Source organism: Terrapene carolina, unplaced genomic scaffold, assembly GCF_002925995.2.
Source record: "Terrapene carolina triunguis isolate 2854851 unplaced genomic scaffold, T_m_triunguis-2.0 Scaffold174, whole genome shotgun sequence".
Taxonomy (NCBI): Eukaryota; Metazoa; Chordata; order Testudines; family Emydidae; genus Terrapene; species Terrapene triunguis.
This window is the reverse complement of record NW_020664525.1, coordinates 3,044,150-3,060,878: the sequence shown is the minus strand read 5'-3', so window position 1 is coordinate 3,060,878 and position 16,729 is coordinate 3,044,150. Positions and strand designations below refer to the sequence as shown.

General features: G+C 40.5%; 1 protein-coding gene across 3 annotated transcripts in view; it reads right to left on the bottom strand.

Moving 5' to 3' along the window:
• Nucleotides 1-185: 185 nt before the first annotated feature.
• The window catches only part of LOC113405137 (leucine-rich repeat flightless-interacting protein 2-like), a 186,701-nt gene continuing 170,157 nt past the window's right edge, over nucleotides 186-16,729 (bottom strand). For all 3 annotated transcript variants that reach the window (XM_026653983.2, XM_026653981.2, XM_026653982.2), the window contains 5 exons: nucleotides 9,981-10,027; nucleotides 7,914-8,031; nucleotides 7,260-7,339; nucleotides 5,339-5,443; nucleotides 186-2,587 (listed from right to left, as the gene is read on the bottom strand). In XM_026653983.2, the coding sequence (XP_026509768.1) occupies nucleotides 2,477-2,587; nucleotides 5,339-5,443; nucleotides 7,260-7,339; nucleotides 7,914-8,031; nucleotides 9,981-10,027 (461 nt within the window). In that variant the 3' untranslated portion in view covers nucleotides 186-2,476. The remainder of the gene's footprint in view (nucleotides 2,588-5,338; nucleotides 5,444-7,259; nucleotides 7,340-7,913; nucleotides 8,032-9,980; nucleotides 10,028-16,729) is intronic.

The following is a 16,729-nucleotide window of genomic DNA, read 5'->3' as shown; positions in this document are numbered from 1 at the left end:
GCTGCAGTGTAGACATACCCTTGAACTCCAACCGGATGCATTGACTTCCCCGCGGTTTGGAGCCAATGTTGTTACCACCATTTAAAGCCCTGTTAGTGTGCATTCTTCATAGGAAAATAAACATTAATGTGCTACAACCAATTGATATTTTTTTCCCTTACAACTAAACCTAGGTCATAGGAGATTCAGAGGGAACAAATTATGGTTTGGATATTCAGCTAGTTTATTACACACTGAAAGATTTCTTAGAGGCAGAAGCATCCAGGTTATGAAATTTGGATTTGACTTCTGTCTGTGATAAAGAGATTAATGCACATGGATGCAAGATGAAAGTTCCTTTAAAAAAAAAATCACAGCACTTCCTGATGAACAAAATATTTGTTTAAATTTTTTGGCCCAACCCTTATTGTTACCGATTTCCCCCCCGATTTTTGTCACAAGACAGTATTTTCCCCACTACCACAAGAAGATATGCCAAGCGGCAATCACACAACTTAATCCTTTAATAAAATACTATGGTATGTTTATTTTAATAAAAAACTTCATTGTATTTTGTAGACACTAGAGGCTCTATACACCAGAAATTAGAAAAGTCACAGAAAGTTGCAAATCTGGTTTCTACATCTAGTTTGAGGTATTCAGCAAGAAACCTGGCTCTGCATCTGAAGAGTCTTTCCATAAAAGCCCAATTGGAGGTGGAGATTTCATTTAAAGGCGTCCTTTTACCCACTATACAGCTCTATATCCGATTGACAAGGGCAAGAAATTATGGTCTAGGTATACTTAGTCCTGCCTCAGTGCAGGGGTATGGCCTCTTGAGGGCCCTTCCAGCCCTACATTTCTCTGATTTCTCTAAGACCACAAAGGCCTCCTCATCCCAACTCCCTCTTCCAAAACACTGATCTACTCCTTCCCCACTGAGGTAAGCCAGATGCCTGAATTCATTCTGATGGAATGAGGAGTGTTCCTTCTCTAGCCAGGGAAACACATCCAATTAACATTTTTATCTGATCTTCAAAGGTAATTAAACCGAGATCAGCAATACTTCCTTTAGTGGACAACAGCAGTGTCCTGCATTCTAACTTCTAAATAGGAGGGAAAAGCAAGAACAACAGTATGTGGACCAGAAATCTAAAGCTGAGGTTAAGGAGAAATTTGGCCTCTTGACCCTGAATTTGGCTTAGTACGTGGCAAGCAACAGAAGTGAAGGGAGTCTAGAAGAGTCAGCATTCATGGAAAATTATTTCTGTTGAAGAGATATCTAATCTTATATCTGGAACAGAGTTTTTGGGAGTTTTGTACAATAATCATCTGCATTCCTTATGTACTACAAGCTTTCTCTGGAGGGGGGACAAATTGCTGGGATTTATTTCTCAGATAACTGCTTTGAATTCAATATTATAAATCTTTTCTAATGAAGCAGAGCTGTAATGCTAACAGAGTCACTAGATTGTAAAAACTGCCTGGGATATTTTAATTGGTTATGTTTTCTTTTTCAAGTGGAAAATTGTTTTGTAAAATTCCCAAGGAACAGTTTTGCAATTACAGAACTTGTAGAAAAATCGATGTAGCAATGTATTCTAAAGTGCTTCTTTACTTCTCAGCTACTTTTGCTTTGACAACTGTAGTGAAATGACGTAAGTGCAGTCCACCTTTTTTAAAACATGGCCTTACTCTGGTTTATTTATGCAACATTATTACATCCTTTAAAAGAAGTAGTTTACTTCAATTCCAAATATAGGGATTAAATAATACACATAAAAAGCTGTAATTCAGTGAAGCTATTGCCTATTCACCCTGAAATAAAATAGTCTTATGATTGAACTGGTGCAAAATTCCTTCCAAACACCTTTGTTTTATTGGCAAAGTCATTTAAGGTCACTTTTGCTTCCAAGACCATCATCTTCCATGGTTTCCACTGAAGGAGTTTTGCTTTGTAATGGCTTGTGGTTCCACAGTGTTTTGTTAATGAACAGCCTACTATGAATATACTACTGTAGTCACTAAATTGAAGATACTGCCATGAGAAGTCCAGAAATTACAGCTTTTCTCCCCCCTAAATTTCAGCAAGACAAAATTCAAGTCCCAGTTTAAATCTTTATTTTTAACACCATTTTAAATGGCAAAAAACGGCTGCTGTGCTTTTCGGGATGAAGAACTAACACGATGCCCGGTGTGCTTGTTAAATGGTATACAGGTACTGTACTGCAAATGTACCAACCATACAGTGTGGAAGGGCATCTACAGGCCCAGTCATTTGGATCAGCTACTCCGATGTATATAGTGCAGCAGGATTGAATCTGCGTAGAGAGAACCACAATTTGGTGGCATATAGCAAATGAGTGCATGTGTTTGGGGTGGGTTTTTTGTTTGTTCTCAGAAGGCATGATGATAAAGCATCCCAAACAGCAAAAGACAAGCATCTCCAATGTTGTTCTCATTCCATCAAGTAGTAGTTTTCAGTGAAAGCCGGCTATTATTGCTGAGATAGTAAAGCACTTCGATTGGCCTTCATCTTCTCCAGCCGTTTCACTAGATGGCCATTGCTAACTTCAAGCTCTTCAGTTTTATCCAATGCTGAGCGAAGCTGAAAGGAAGAAGCAAAGGAAAAGCCATCACTAGCTTTTGAAATGTTTTTCCTTTCCCAAAGAATGTGGCTTGGGTGTTTTACCAACACTAACTCTTCCTGATTTCCATATTGCTGCAACCTCATTACAAGAACAAGCAGAAGGTCCCGATGGATTTTCAACAAGTTCTGACAAATTAAGCAACTGCCTGCACCATTACTTTGAAAGCCACACAGTGCATTTTATTCATAAGACATTTTTCCAAACCAACATGCCTCAAATTCGGACCATCCAAGTGTGATGGTCTATACTATTATGGTCACCTCTTTTACAAGACTATGATAACTTCTGTACAAAGTATGACTTGTGAGGTATCATTTGAAAAGTCATAATCAGCTGAACATTATTATCCCATTTAAATATGTATAGCAACACTATATGTAAAGTTATGAGATTCTACTATATGATTGTTACTGAAATATGTTGTAATTCTGGGTAACACCCACAAAGCAGTTTTTCAGAGACAAAGAGACACTGGCCCCACCCAGGTGTTAAAAAAAATGAGATACTTATGTGGCCATTCTCCCACAGGGAGGGGGGAGGTGTGAATAAGCAATTTGCATTGCATCACAGGAACATTTCAAACCTCACGTCCACAACAGACTGTGTCACCATGATTTAGCAAGGATATTTCTAGCACAAGAAATTAAGTTATAAAGGAGAAGGAAAATGCTTGACTTCACCTCTCCTTCTCCCATCTCTCTGATCAGGACATTAATGAATCTCAAAGAACTGAACTAAGGAGGGAATGGTCCCAGGCTGCAAGGAGACCCAGCATGCGAAATTGACAGTGTATGGTGAAACGAAACCTTTGCTTTTAAGTTATTAGCTTTTTACGTGAGGTTTTAGCTGGCTTATTATTCTTTTATTTTCTTTTGTAACTAAATCCCAACTTTTATGCATTATCACTTGTAATCACTTAAATTCTATCTTTCTGTAGTTAATAAATTTAGCTTATTGTTTTATCTTAACCAGTGTGTTTGGATTAAAGTGCATGGGAAACTCTTTTTGGGATGAGCCCTTTCCTTTGATGAAATTATGGACTTTCTATGAGCTTGCATTGTTCAGTAGTGTGCTGGACAGTACAAGATGCACATTTTTGCTGGAAAGTCTGGGACTAAGAATTTGTGGGTGTCGCCCTGTATGTAATTAATGAGTGACTGGTCAGAGTGCTCATGTATTTAGCTAGGAGTGAATTTGAACGCTGAAGGCTGTGTGAGCAGGCCAAGAGTGGATGTTCTGACAGCACAGCAGCGTAAAAGGCACCCCAGGCTAGAGTTAAGGGGACACTGCTGTTCAACTCTCACATTCTACCCTGGGGAATGTCACACCAACTAAATAGCTTGAATTTCAGAGGTGCTGAGCAAACCTCATTCTCTCTCAAGTCAATGCGAACTCCAAGAGGAATAATATGTGTTCAGCACCTCTGAAATTCAGGCCATTTACTTAGGTGCCTGAAGATTATTACATTTGCTTACTATATATTTATGGTAGCACCAACTTCCCAAACACTCATGAAGGATAGTTTCTGCTCCAGTGGTCTCACACTATAAGAACAGACAAGTAGAGAGTGCTTTGGGGAAAAGGAACAGGAACATCAATAAGCAAGTCATTGATTCATTATAGGCAGCATGGCGGAAATGGGTCTTTTAAGAAGGCCTTATGTCGACAGAGTAGGGGCTCTGTGGATGAGATCAGTGAGGTTGCACCATGCAGAAAGCGCCACAATGAAGGCGGCACAGAGGTTATTGTGTAAGAAACTGACAAATGAGCAGACAAGGGCTAGAGTACTAGTGGACTGGAGAGGTGGACAATATGAAGCTTGACAAAAGATAAGTAGGACGGGGCAGAATTATACAGAACTTTGAAGGTGATGACAAGATGTTTAAATCTGAGGTGATCATGTGTGGGGAGCCCATTGAGGGACATGATCAAAACAACAAGCAAGGAAGACTAGTTCAGTAGCTGCAATGTCAATCAGTATAAGTACTTGACTTTAAATTTAGACTTCTGCCAAACATCTAAAGTTGATGGGGGGCCTATCTTCTAGGTCCTTTATTGTTGATTCTGTGTCATTGTGGTTAAATGATGAAACACGACCTCTGATACCCCAATGCCAGTATTCCCAGCTTCCCACTAATTTCTCATTTACACATCCTAATAGTGTCAAAGATTTGAAAGTACAAAAACAGAAGCTGTAATTGAGAACTGATTCTTAATGACGTTAGTTAAAGGACATGTATGCCAACACTTGTAATGGTTTTTATAGTACAAACACCAATTATTCAAGTCTTATGTACGCTGACTCAAATGACCATTTGGATTTGACACTTGTAAATGACACTTTGTCACTGAAGTAGAACTGTACTGAAGGATACGACCCTGGGACATGAGAGCTCCAGTCTAGTCAGTAGCACCAAGTCTGATACAAGTTAGAGAGAGGTGCTAGGCATTAAGGATGACATTACCTAAGAATCAGTTACAGTAATCGGTTCAAGGGAAGTGTGCTATCGTGAGTTGTCACAGTTGCATTAACCAGATCTAAGAGTACTAAGATTCTGGCCAATCCTTCAGCGCGACTAACAGGAACAATACAAAAGTAGTCATTTACATGGCAACTATTGTGAAAAAAAAAAAAAGCTTTCAGAGATGTGTCTGCTAATCCTCTGTAGAAACTGAATTTGCTCATCTATAATGTAACGGTAAATTACCTCTCTTTGGAGTTTGCGTTTCTCAGCTTTCAGTTCATCTTCTATTTTTTCAGCATTTTCAGCAGCACATTTGTATCGAGCTACTTGACCCTCCAACCGTATTACCTAAGGTTAAAAAGCAAGTACTCCATTAAGAACTGTGTACAGGTAAAAACTTCTAATCCTGTCTTTCCTTTGGCAACCCAGTGAAGTTGGGAGTCTAACACTGTGGTCTTATTAGAATGAAGGGCATGTTCTGAGAAAAACTATGCCACAGAGGTGTCAGTTACTGGCATTCTTCTCTAATACTCTACCAACGATATGGGGAAATGTTTCAATGTATTAAAAAAAAACGTAACTTACCTACACCGAAAGTTAAACAGGGCAAACTTCTCTACAACCAGTGACTAAGTAGGGCCATTCTTTCCTCTCTGAAGAATAACTGTGTTGCTGACTTATGCAGGACAAAAGGCATAATGAGCAGTGACACCCAACTGTGTTATGCATGACTCATACTCCACACCATTTGCCTCCAGCCAGTCAAGAACTGCAGGTATCTGGATATAACCACACACTAACGTGTTCTTGTATTTTCAAAATGGTGTTAATACAGATCCTTGAAGTGGATTGTTGTTTTGAACTCTACATTTATAGAATAATATTTCCTATACGTAAATGAAAGTATTTCCAGTCTGTGTGAACACAATGAGATAGTTCTGAATCCCTAACAATCCTTTCTTCAAAGCGTGTTACAGCAAGCAAGACTAAAGGCTTGCCTCCACTGCCTCCGAGGTTGGACTACAGGGTGTGAATAGTAGTGCACACCAAATTGTTGCACTGTAACTCCCCCATGTGGATGCTGCGAGTACTAACTGAAAGGTTCATAGTCCATGTTAATGTAGTACTTTTCAAACAGGACTACCTTTACTCCTGAGGGAATTCTGCACCACTGCACAACGCACAATTTGCACACAATTTTATTTTTTCCCTTAGAATTTGCACTGCAGAACTGCTGGCAGCCTACAGAGGCTGCTGGACCCCACAGAGCCTGGCTCCCAAGCTCGCAAATAGAGAACACTGCCAAGGTTCCCAGCCGCTGAAGTTCCCAGCATGCCCTGAAGGAAGGTGGTGGTGTGCAGGAAACTCCATATGTGCCCGGGACTCAGCATCAGGCTGTTTTTCCCTCTGGATCCCTGGGCTCTGGGGGTGCGGGTGTCTGGCCCCACAGCTGGGTTCTGTGGGGAGGGGGTGTGGGTGTCTGGGCCAGGAGGCCCCACATAGCCCCCTCTAACATCCTCTCCCAGTACGGACCTCTCCAGCATCCCCAAATACCACCTCCAGCACTCTCCAACTGTACCCCCTCCAGCTCCACCTCCCACTCCCCCACAGCAGTATCCTCTGTTTGGAAACCTCTATATGGTAACCCTACGGGGGCAGGGTGAAAAAATGAGAATCAACTAAAAGACCGCAGGAGCAGAGTTTTCTCCCAAGATGTGCTCAGCGGGCATGTGACACACACCCAGACTGAGGCACCCAACTGGGTTGTGGAAGGGATTTCTTTAACTCTCTACTCCTGGGGGAATCTTTTGTTGTTGTCTGTATGGCAGACATGCTTGCTGACAGGTAGGCATTTTGAAATAGATTACCAAAATAACTGAAACTGACATGATTATATTGTGTTATTCTGACAAATAAAATATACAGAATTTTAAAATATGTGCAGAATTTTTTTTGGTGCAGAATTCCCCCAGGAGTATACCTTAGTGCGAACTAGAACCTTTCAGTCTGCGCCCGTAGTGTCCTGACGGGAGTTACAGCACTTTGGTGCGCATTGTTATTCACACCCCCGTAGTCTGACCTGCCTGGCAGTGTAGACATAGCCTTAGTTTATCATGGAACTATATTTCTTAGCTGATCACTCTCTCTCCAGGTGCAAACTTACATTCTGCTCCAAAGTTGTTATCTCTTGTTCAGACTTTGCAAGTTTAAATTTGAGGTCACTGATCTGTCTGTTGGCATCTCCTAAAAAAATGACAAATCTGTTATCAGAAATGTAGGAACAATCTGGACAGGGCTCCAGTACGTAAAATGCTGGAGCTTTAAAATGTTGCATTGTTACTATGTGGGGCTGGCTGGTGGGCAGGTGGTTCATGCTCTGTGCTTTGGCATGAAATATTCTGTAACGGTCCCCTATACGTGCAAGTTGGTACGCATACACGCTCCAGTCCCTGTGAGCAGGGAGCGATTCAGATCACATCACGTGACAATTCTAAGAGCAGAATTGGTAGTGTGAAGAGAGCCCCCACCCAGTCCTACTTGATAATACAAAGGAGGTTTCTGTGCAGCATAGTCTTTAAAGTGGAAACTGAAATGCTAAAGACACCCCCCTCCTGCACCTACTGTAGAATCTTATCTAACTGCCCATGGCACTGAAAATTCTCCCAACATAACAAGAATGAATTGAACAAGTGGATAGGCAAGGTAGCCTGTAAGTGAGACTCTCAGAATTCAAGAGTCAAGTTTAAACCAATATTTGCACTGTTTTATCCATATACTGCACTTAGCAGTTTACTCTTTAAACGGAAATTAAGTTTACTTTGGAGATCAATCATGTGCATATCTGTCCCATTCTCAAGAACTTCATCTTCAGACTGCAGATTCTCCATCTTGTCATTCTTCTGCTTCTCTTCCAGTTGTCCTTTCAGTGTTTTAATCTGAAAGTCCCAAAATAATTCATTAATTTCAGTGTCTTTACAGAGAGCGGTCAAATCAATCTACAGACTGCCCCCCACGAAAGTTCATTTGGCCAGAAGGAATGTCATACTTAAATCATCTGTCTCACAATATATGTTGTCATAAATTTGTCTCCTACGTGTTCCTTTGCAGCACTGTTTAACATGGGAGGTTATTTGGGAAACAGGGTGTAGATTCTGGAGTAGAACTAGTACGTAACATTGAGGGGACAGTGTTATTGGTAATGCAGTTTATACTCTGCATGCAAATTAATTTAAAGAGTCAGATTTTTTACAACATGAGTTAATGCAGATGAACAATCATAATCCCAAAGGTCTCAAGAGAATAACTGATGGGAATCTTTATGCTGCCAAAGAATTTACCATCTATCAGGAAACAAGTCAGCTTTTAAAGGTCTGCATATATGTTCTGTCTTGGAATTTTATGATGTATAGTTTCACCATCAATAATTTGGCTCTCATTTACCCAGCTATTATATTCCTATTGCATTTCTCCTCCTAAACTGTACGTTGTGAAACAAAAAGATTGTCAGCAGCTGTCCAAGGAGATGGAGGGAATATGAAGTAGGGCTTCCCTCATATTCACAGAAAGCTAAGTTTATGTCATGGAGGTCCCGGAAGTCACGGAATCTGTGACTTCTAATGACCTCCGTGACATTGGGGGCCCCACAGCTAACCAGCCGCTGCCGGCAGCGGGGGTCCCGCAGCAGCCTAGTCTCCGTGGGCGGTGGGGGACCCTCCTGCAGCTGCTCAAGGTGGCAGGATCCCTGAAGTTGACCAGCTGCAACCGCTGAGCTGCCCAGCTGCCACTGTTGGCAGGGGTCCCCCCCGCCCCCACAGCGGCTCAGCCGCCACAAGCAGCCGGGGCCCCACCACAGCTCCCAGTCGCCAGCGGCAGATGGACTCCGGAGCTGCTCAGTGGCCATGGGTGGGGACCCCCTGCAGCTTCCAGATGCCGGAGCTGCTCAGCGGCTGGGTGAGGCCCCCCCAGTTTCCCAGCCTCCGCCACTAGCAGGTCCCCTTCCCCCCCGTAGCTCCCCTGCCGTCGCGGGCAGCAGGGGGACCACCCCCCCTCAGCTCCCAGCCCTACAAGGTAGTGGGGGGACCCCTCCCAGCCACTGGGATCCCTGCAGCTCCCAGCCAGGGCAGGTCATTGCTTCTGTGATCTTTTTGTTTTTTGCCCATTCCCTGTCCATGACTTTTACTAAAAATATCTATGACAAAATGATAGTCTTAATGATCAGCCTTATGCAAAGACAGGCCAGCACGCAGACGGTTTATTGTTTAAAGGGCGGGTTTCTCTGGAATGTCTTTGCTTTAAGAAGGCTGTCTGCTCACTGTTTATCACCATCATTGCTTCCCGAGAGACCAGAACTGCCTGTTGAGATAATCATGGTTCACTTTGGGGACTGCCGTGCAAGGCCTAGTCTGAGTAGAAGAAAAGCACGATTCCACTCCAAGAAAGGTGGCTGTGTGAGGCCAGAGACCTGAATGGGGCACCCTCGAAGAGACCAGGAGGGGTCTACAAGGCAGTTAGCCCTGTAACATGCAACTAGCTCATTTTGGGAGGAAAAAATCCCCCGTTTGAAATCCTGATGAAGTTTTTTATGAAGTTTGTTTTAGAGTGTCCCCCTTCCCGTCTATGACCGTGTGTTGGCAGAAATCTGCCTTATACCCATCCCCATAAATGTACCTCCAGTGTGCAAAGCTGACCCCAGCGCCTGTGCAATAAAAACACTGACCACAGGAAGGGAAGCAATAGCAGCAGCATTTCCAGCAGCACCTGCTGTGCTTTGTTGGGCATTATTACCTATGCTCTTTCTGTTATAGGAGTATTTTGTTCTCTTGTAAATCTCCTCGTCACCATGTCGCTTACCAGGCATCCAGCAATACTGAAATATGTTAATTACCTGTTCTAGCAAGGATTCTCGTTCACCAATGAGCTTTTTCAGTCTGTCTGAAAGAGAAAAGAGAGAGCTCAGTGCTGATTTACACCTTTCAGGGTATATATTGTATTTAATCAAAGAAAGAATTGTGAAGGTTAGTGAAACTAATGATGAAGGAAGTTATGCACGTACCACAGGAAATGAGGTCACAGACAGGACTGGGAAGGGGTTTCAGCCAAAGGAAGTTATGTCATTCTCACTGAGCATGCTTGTCACTTCAGTAGCAGCACCCAGCTGCATGCAAACAGGCTAATCTTCTACTTTAGGTTAGCATGCAAGAACTCTAGGGTCAAACACAACTGCAACACAAAAATCTCACAAATCTTTAAAATGGAATATTAGCAAGAGATTATATACACCTGCAATCATTGCTAATCACATGTTAACATTTTAAAATCTTTACTCAAATCTTTGTAACTAAGTAGCTTGGCTACAACATTTTCTTTCGTTATCTCTAGTAAAACATTTGCCTGTGTGATATATATGTATATTATATATATATATTTTTTAAAGAAATAAAGTCTGGTGAAGTGGTTCTCTCCATTTTAGTCCTTCAGGTCGAATATGAATAGGAGATTGTTGGCTTCGACGACTTGCTGTGTTAGACCTGAATTTTGAAGCAGTAGGTATCAGAATACAAACACAAGAGAGCACACTATTTTGCAGAATTAAAAAGATAATTTTGAGAAAAGAAAACTGAAGTGAGTAAACAAACACTAGTCTCTTCCCTTTGAGGCAAAGGGAAACATTTCAGCAAGTGCCATATGTTTTATGCAACAAGTGATTTTATGAACTATGGAGCTACATTACCACCAAGTTTATTTGACCTTTATACTGAACAAAATACATTGAAAAATGTATTCCTTTAGAGCAGCTGAATTTGACCAACAGAATTTTCCTTTCTACAAGCTGCTCAGTGTTTTGTTTTATACTTATTCTGTAGAGCATATATATTACTTTGTGCTCCCTACAGACAGAGACACAGAGTGGACAGAAGTTGGTCCAGTAAAATATATTATCTCTCCCACCTCGCCTCTCTAGTATCCTGCGACCAACGAAGCTACACCCCCACAGCATTCCTTACAGATACGCAGTCAGCTACATAGAGCCAAACCTATAGGTGCTGAATACTCAACTACCACATCAGGATCTGGCCTACCTAAGTTAACTGCCAACATTAGAAGTTCATTCAGGAAAAAGTTCTTGCATTTCTTAGAGTTTGCAATTGACAACTCACAATCAGTTATAGATTTTACTCAATATACTCCTAAGGATATAATTTGTGTAAAGAGACCTACACTGTATGTTTTGAATTTTTTAAATTATGAAGACAGTAGGGCTTTTTAGATCTTATATATGCAAAAGGTCCTCACTACATTATTACCCTTTTTCTTTGTCGACATACTATACTTAACACAGGAAATAACTATGGCATTGCAGATACCAGTGAATGCTAAATGAGAAAATGTTGACTTTTTAAATGGAAGCCTCTATATATGGCAAAGCTACAACTAACAACGGTAACTCGGGATAATGCAGTAATTCATCACTGTGGTGTGCATATAATCACAAAGAGGTCATTCTAAGATTATGAAATTGCACCTTTTTATCTGTCGTGTCTGATACAACACACACACATCATAAGTAACATGACAGTTCAGCAACATTGTACATCTACTGTATGAAACCATTCAGCACTCAGAACTGCCCAAGAAATGGACAGGACACAAGGAATTTCAAGAACACCCATCATTGTGGCAGCCAGGCATCGATGTGAAACCACGTTTTGTATACTTCCTTGGGAAGGCAAAACTTTCCTGATATGAAACTGAAAGTGGGGGTGGAGAGGAAGGGAGGGACGGATGACTACCCACATATGACACGTTGTGGTAAGTCCTGCAAAATAAATAACTTGGTTTGAAACACATATGCATGTGCATGTGCATAAACAGTGGCCGAAAAGCAAAGGGAGGTGGAGAGCAGAATACCCTGCTTAAAGAAGGAAAATAGAGGAAAAATGGAAACAAAGCCAAAGAATAGAAGAGCAAGGAAAAGTATTTCAAGGCTGGAGACAGGGTTGGAAGCCAAACATCAGAAGAAGACCCAGAAAGCAAACTGCTAAAGAATGAGGTTTAATTTAGTAGAGAATGTCCCATTTTAAAGTTAGCCCCACCTGCCAAATGGTCCATTTAATTCTGGAAGCTAAATTAACCATGCACACATATATACATATAATTATTACACAACTACCACAGTATTTACAGTATGGTAACATATACCTTTTGCGTTTGAAATATATCTGCAGTGTCCAGAAATGGAAGCAATTGTCATAGTTATCATTTTTAGAGCTGCCCTTTGCATTTTTGGGGGCATTTGCAAGGCAGTTTTTCTCATCACGCCCCACAACATAATGGACTCCTGTCTACTTCAATCACATGAGTCTTGTGCAGGTGTGAGGATTTGGGGGAGGGCAAGTGAAATGGTTCTTCTAGGTACAAACAAAATTAGCGTGCGTGTGTGTGTAAAAAAGGAGTTCTGTAGGTTCTCCCCTTTCCACCCCTCATCACACGCATAGAAAAGGAGCTTTTACTGGGGTCTGTGAAGAAAAATCCACAAACCCGCTATATTTTTATTTTGAAATTTTGCAAGTTTTCTAACAAGCCAAATGTCTGCGGGGCACTAGGATTCTACTGAATTCTACGGTGCCTTTTATGGGTGGTAGCTAGTTTCCTACTTTACAGGTAAAGCGTATCCCCATTTTGCTGATGGTAAAAACTAAAACAGAGTTTGTGACTTGACAAAGGCTATACAGAGAGTGCCAGAGCTGAGATATGGATACAGGAGACCTTTGCTCTCCATCCCACATTTAACCTATGCTTTGTCTCATGCTAGTCAACGATCTTAGTTGTGGCCAGAAGTCGCGGTGGCTGCCCAGCAGTGTAGCTGGTCAATTGCAAGAAGTCAAGTGGGAGAACTTGCAGGAGTCCTAGTGCCATCAGTAGCAGCATGGGCAGTACTGCTCCCCTAGACCTGTGAACTGATTTGGGATTGGGACCATCCCCAAACCATGGGTTATGTGGACCCGAAAGGCCAGCGTGGCAGCTAAAAGGTGGTGGTGGTGGACTGCAAGTAAACCATGAATCTTTAGGAAAATTTCAGAGACTAATTTTCAAGGCTAGTTTTAGAAAGAAGAGTAGTAGGAACTACTTTTTTTTGGTATATGAAAGCTGAGAATAGCACTGCCATTGCTAGATACCCAGATAAACTGGAGTCGTTGGCCACTGGCTTTGGAGGGCCCCAAAGGCTAGCTCTGATCACTCAATAGCCCCACATGCAAAAGAAACTACGGACATGACATGAATTTCATTAAAGAATCAATGAGTTTCCTCCACGAATTTGTGCTTTTGTTGACTGAAGGAGGATTCAAGTCCACGATAATTAAACCATCCGATTACTTTGTCCGTCTGACAACTGCCATCATATGGGACTGACCAGGGGACCTCCACAGCTAAAAGCAGTTGTAGCTATAAACATGAGCTGTTATGTACTATGGAAGTATCACACCAAAGAAATCTGATTTTCAGTTGCATACTTTCTAATCTTTGGCATTATTACATGGGAAGTCATGTTTCCTATATACCAGTACACATTTTGCTGAGTGTCATCTGTGTAATCTTGGGGGACTGGTAAGTAACCATTTTTCCCTATTATCTGTGGTTCTTTTCAAGATGATTTGCCTGCATGGAACCACACTCGTGCAGTGCACATAACTCAAAGCATACATACAAAAATGAGTGGAGATTCATATCCGAAAATGACCTAAGAACTCAGAAGCCTTGTCTACACTGGGTATTTGCCCTGATTTCAGCAATTGGTGGCCAGTCACGGAGGTAGCTGCACCAGTAAAACTCTGCTACATTGATGGCTAGCCACAGAATGCTGAAATCATGACAAATGCCCAGTGTAGACAGAGCCCAGGTTTGGAAAAACAGAAGACGACAATATGACCAAGTTATTAAATGAGTCATCATTGTATCTGTTTCCCTGGCCCTGTACTAATGTTCTAAAAAGTTCTTACAGATGTGTACATGCTGAAAAACTAGTATTAACTTCCCCATAATTATGTCAGAAATATTTAAATTACGTTTCTCCTTATGAACAAGTTGTCTCCAGACATACCAAGTGCTGGTACATGCTTCAGTGGATTAGGCATCATTCTAACACATATCTAATTATAAATGACTTCCTAATTATTGACAAAGTCTAATGAGCACATTTATTTATATTCCATTTGAGATTCAAGCAATGAAAAAATCTTCATACTAGTTAACTGTGCTATACAATAAGAGGTGCTTTGAAGACCTGTAGCAGTTCATCAGATTAATATTATAACGATTATATTCCAATATTAACATTTATTGTCCTCAATCTTAAGGATTGCGCATTTTCACAGAAACTGCACCAAAGCTGCCATCACAGTGTCAGAAAGGAAGCCATGTAAAAGGCACTGTAGGTTTAAAATTACTGACTCATGCAATGTCGTATGAAATTCCTGGGATGTGGAGGTCAAGGTTTCATTAAATCACATTAATTCTACTACCTATAGCATGGAGGAAAAATTGTCAATAAGAAAGAACTTAGACATTTAGGGAAATTACAATACATAAAGCCACTGAGCAATGCCTTTTTACAAAAAAAGCTTTTCGAATCTCATCAGTTTAGATTGAATTTGATGCAGGTTTGCAAGTAGTGCTCTGGACAGGTATTTTAAAGTATAAAATAAGTTTATTTCAATTATATACAGCTCAGTACATTTGTGATATACATCTTGAATCTTTTCAATCTATTTGCACTCTACTAATTTTGTAACAGCAATATGAGCAATATCTTGCTATAGACCACCCAAAACCTTGAGTGTGCATTGATTTCATTGCTTAAAACAAGTTTAAAAGAATGTTTCCTCTTGCAAAAAACACATTTCTTCCCAGCTGGTTTAAAACTTGCAAATAAAAGACAGACATCTCTACTGTTTATATTCAGGCTATCACAAGCAATCTAACTGTTGAGAGATATTTTCAAAAAGGCAGGTTTGGCTAGTACAAAGAGCAATACCAATTATCTGATTAAGACATTCAAAAAGATTAAGACATTCAAAATTGACTTCATCCTGGCAAGGAGGAAGGAAAAAGTATATATATTGAGATAAGAAAACATTCTTTCATAACCATATTTTTGCAAAAAAGACAATGCAATAAGGAAATACAATTTAAACAAACTTTCCTCTAAGAAAAATAGATATTTGATCATACTATTAACTTTGCAATAAAATGTACTTGACAGAAAATCTACACACAGTGTGTGTACCAAAACAATCCTAAACAAAATAAAAAAGCACATGTGAGAGACATGATGTAGAAGGCTTATTCTGGTGCAAAGTGCCTAGATTAAGTAAACATGTATACACTTATTCCTTTCAGAAGACTAACAAGTTTTACTTTCTTAAACGCTATACTGTTCTTTCAAAGTGTGCAGACTAAGCAGATTCACAGTGACCTAACTAATATTTTGGCATTTCGTGTGTTTATCTTATATACCATGCTTTGGAATGTGTTCATACTAAAATCATACACAAAGTGGGTTTATATATATATATATATATTTTTAATTTTAGCAGTGATATTTGGTTCCTGAATCTTTAGATATTCACAAAGAAGTGCTGTAATACTTGAGAGCTGCTTTATGATAGGCACATCACCACTTCATGGTAACTAACAGAGACCTATGGCAGGTATTTAAGTACATTCAAAACATCTAATTTGCTTAAAACTAGTCTAGAAAATAAGAGCAGTATTTAAGGTCTCTTGGTAGGAGAGATCTGCCTTAAAAGCATTTTAACTAGACGTGAACCTGAACAGTACATTTGTGCTGCTTGTTCTTTTGGTGATCAAATATGAAACCTGAGAGATTTAAAACAAATCTACATGTTTAATCTCTGGTGGACATGTATCGCAGTAAATAACTTGGATGGATGTCCATATGTATAGACTGACATTGTACTATGAGACTTGCATTCAGAGAAACTTAAAGAGTATTTCTAAAGTCTAATTTATTGTGCAAAATGCATTTTTGTACTGAAAGCGATAAAATGGTATGTAACTTATTTGGGTCCTAGATTTTGAACTCATGATATCATACAATCTTCTTTAGATCTACCCTTGCCCCTTCTACTAGCTTGCATATCCTCTTTGCTTTCATCCCTAGTGTTGCCTACGTTTCCTAACTCCTGTTCTGATGAATATCCATCAGCTATTTTTTCCATATCATTGCTGTCTAACACTTTTTCATTTTCAGTTTCGTCCTCCACCAGATCACATGCTTTTTCTGGAGCTGCAGACTGAGATGCATCAGTTTGCAAATGACAGGCTTCTTCAGCTTCCTTTTCTTTTTCCTGCTGGATACTAGCATTGCCTTCAGTAATCACGCCCTCATTCTCTACACTCTGAGTTTTGCTTTGATGAGTTTCCTCCTTTTCACCTTTTTCTGTTTTGGCAGTTTCTGTGACTATTTCCTTTTCCCTAACTTCCTCCAACATTTGTGTATTAACTTCCTCAGCATCATGCTTTCCAGGAGTTTTTAATATCGGCCCTAATTCATCATCAAAATCAATTTTTTTACCATCATCTTCCACTATTTCCTCCTCTTGACCCTCCACC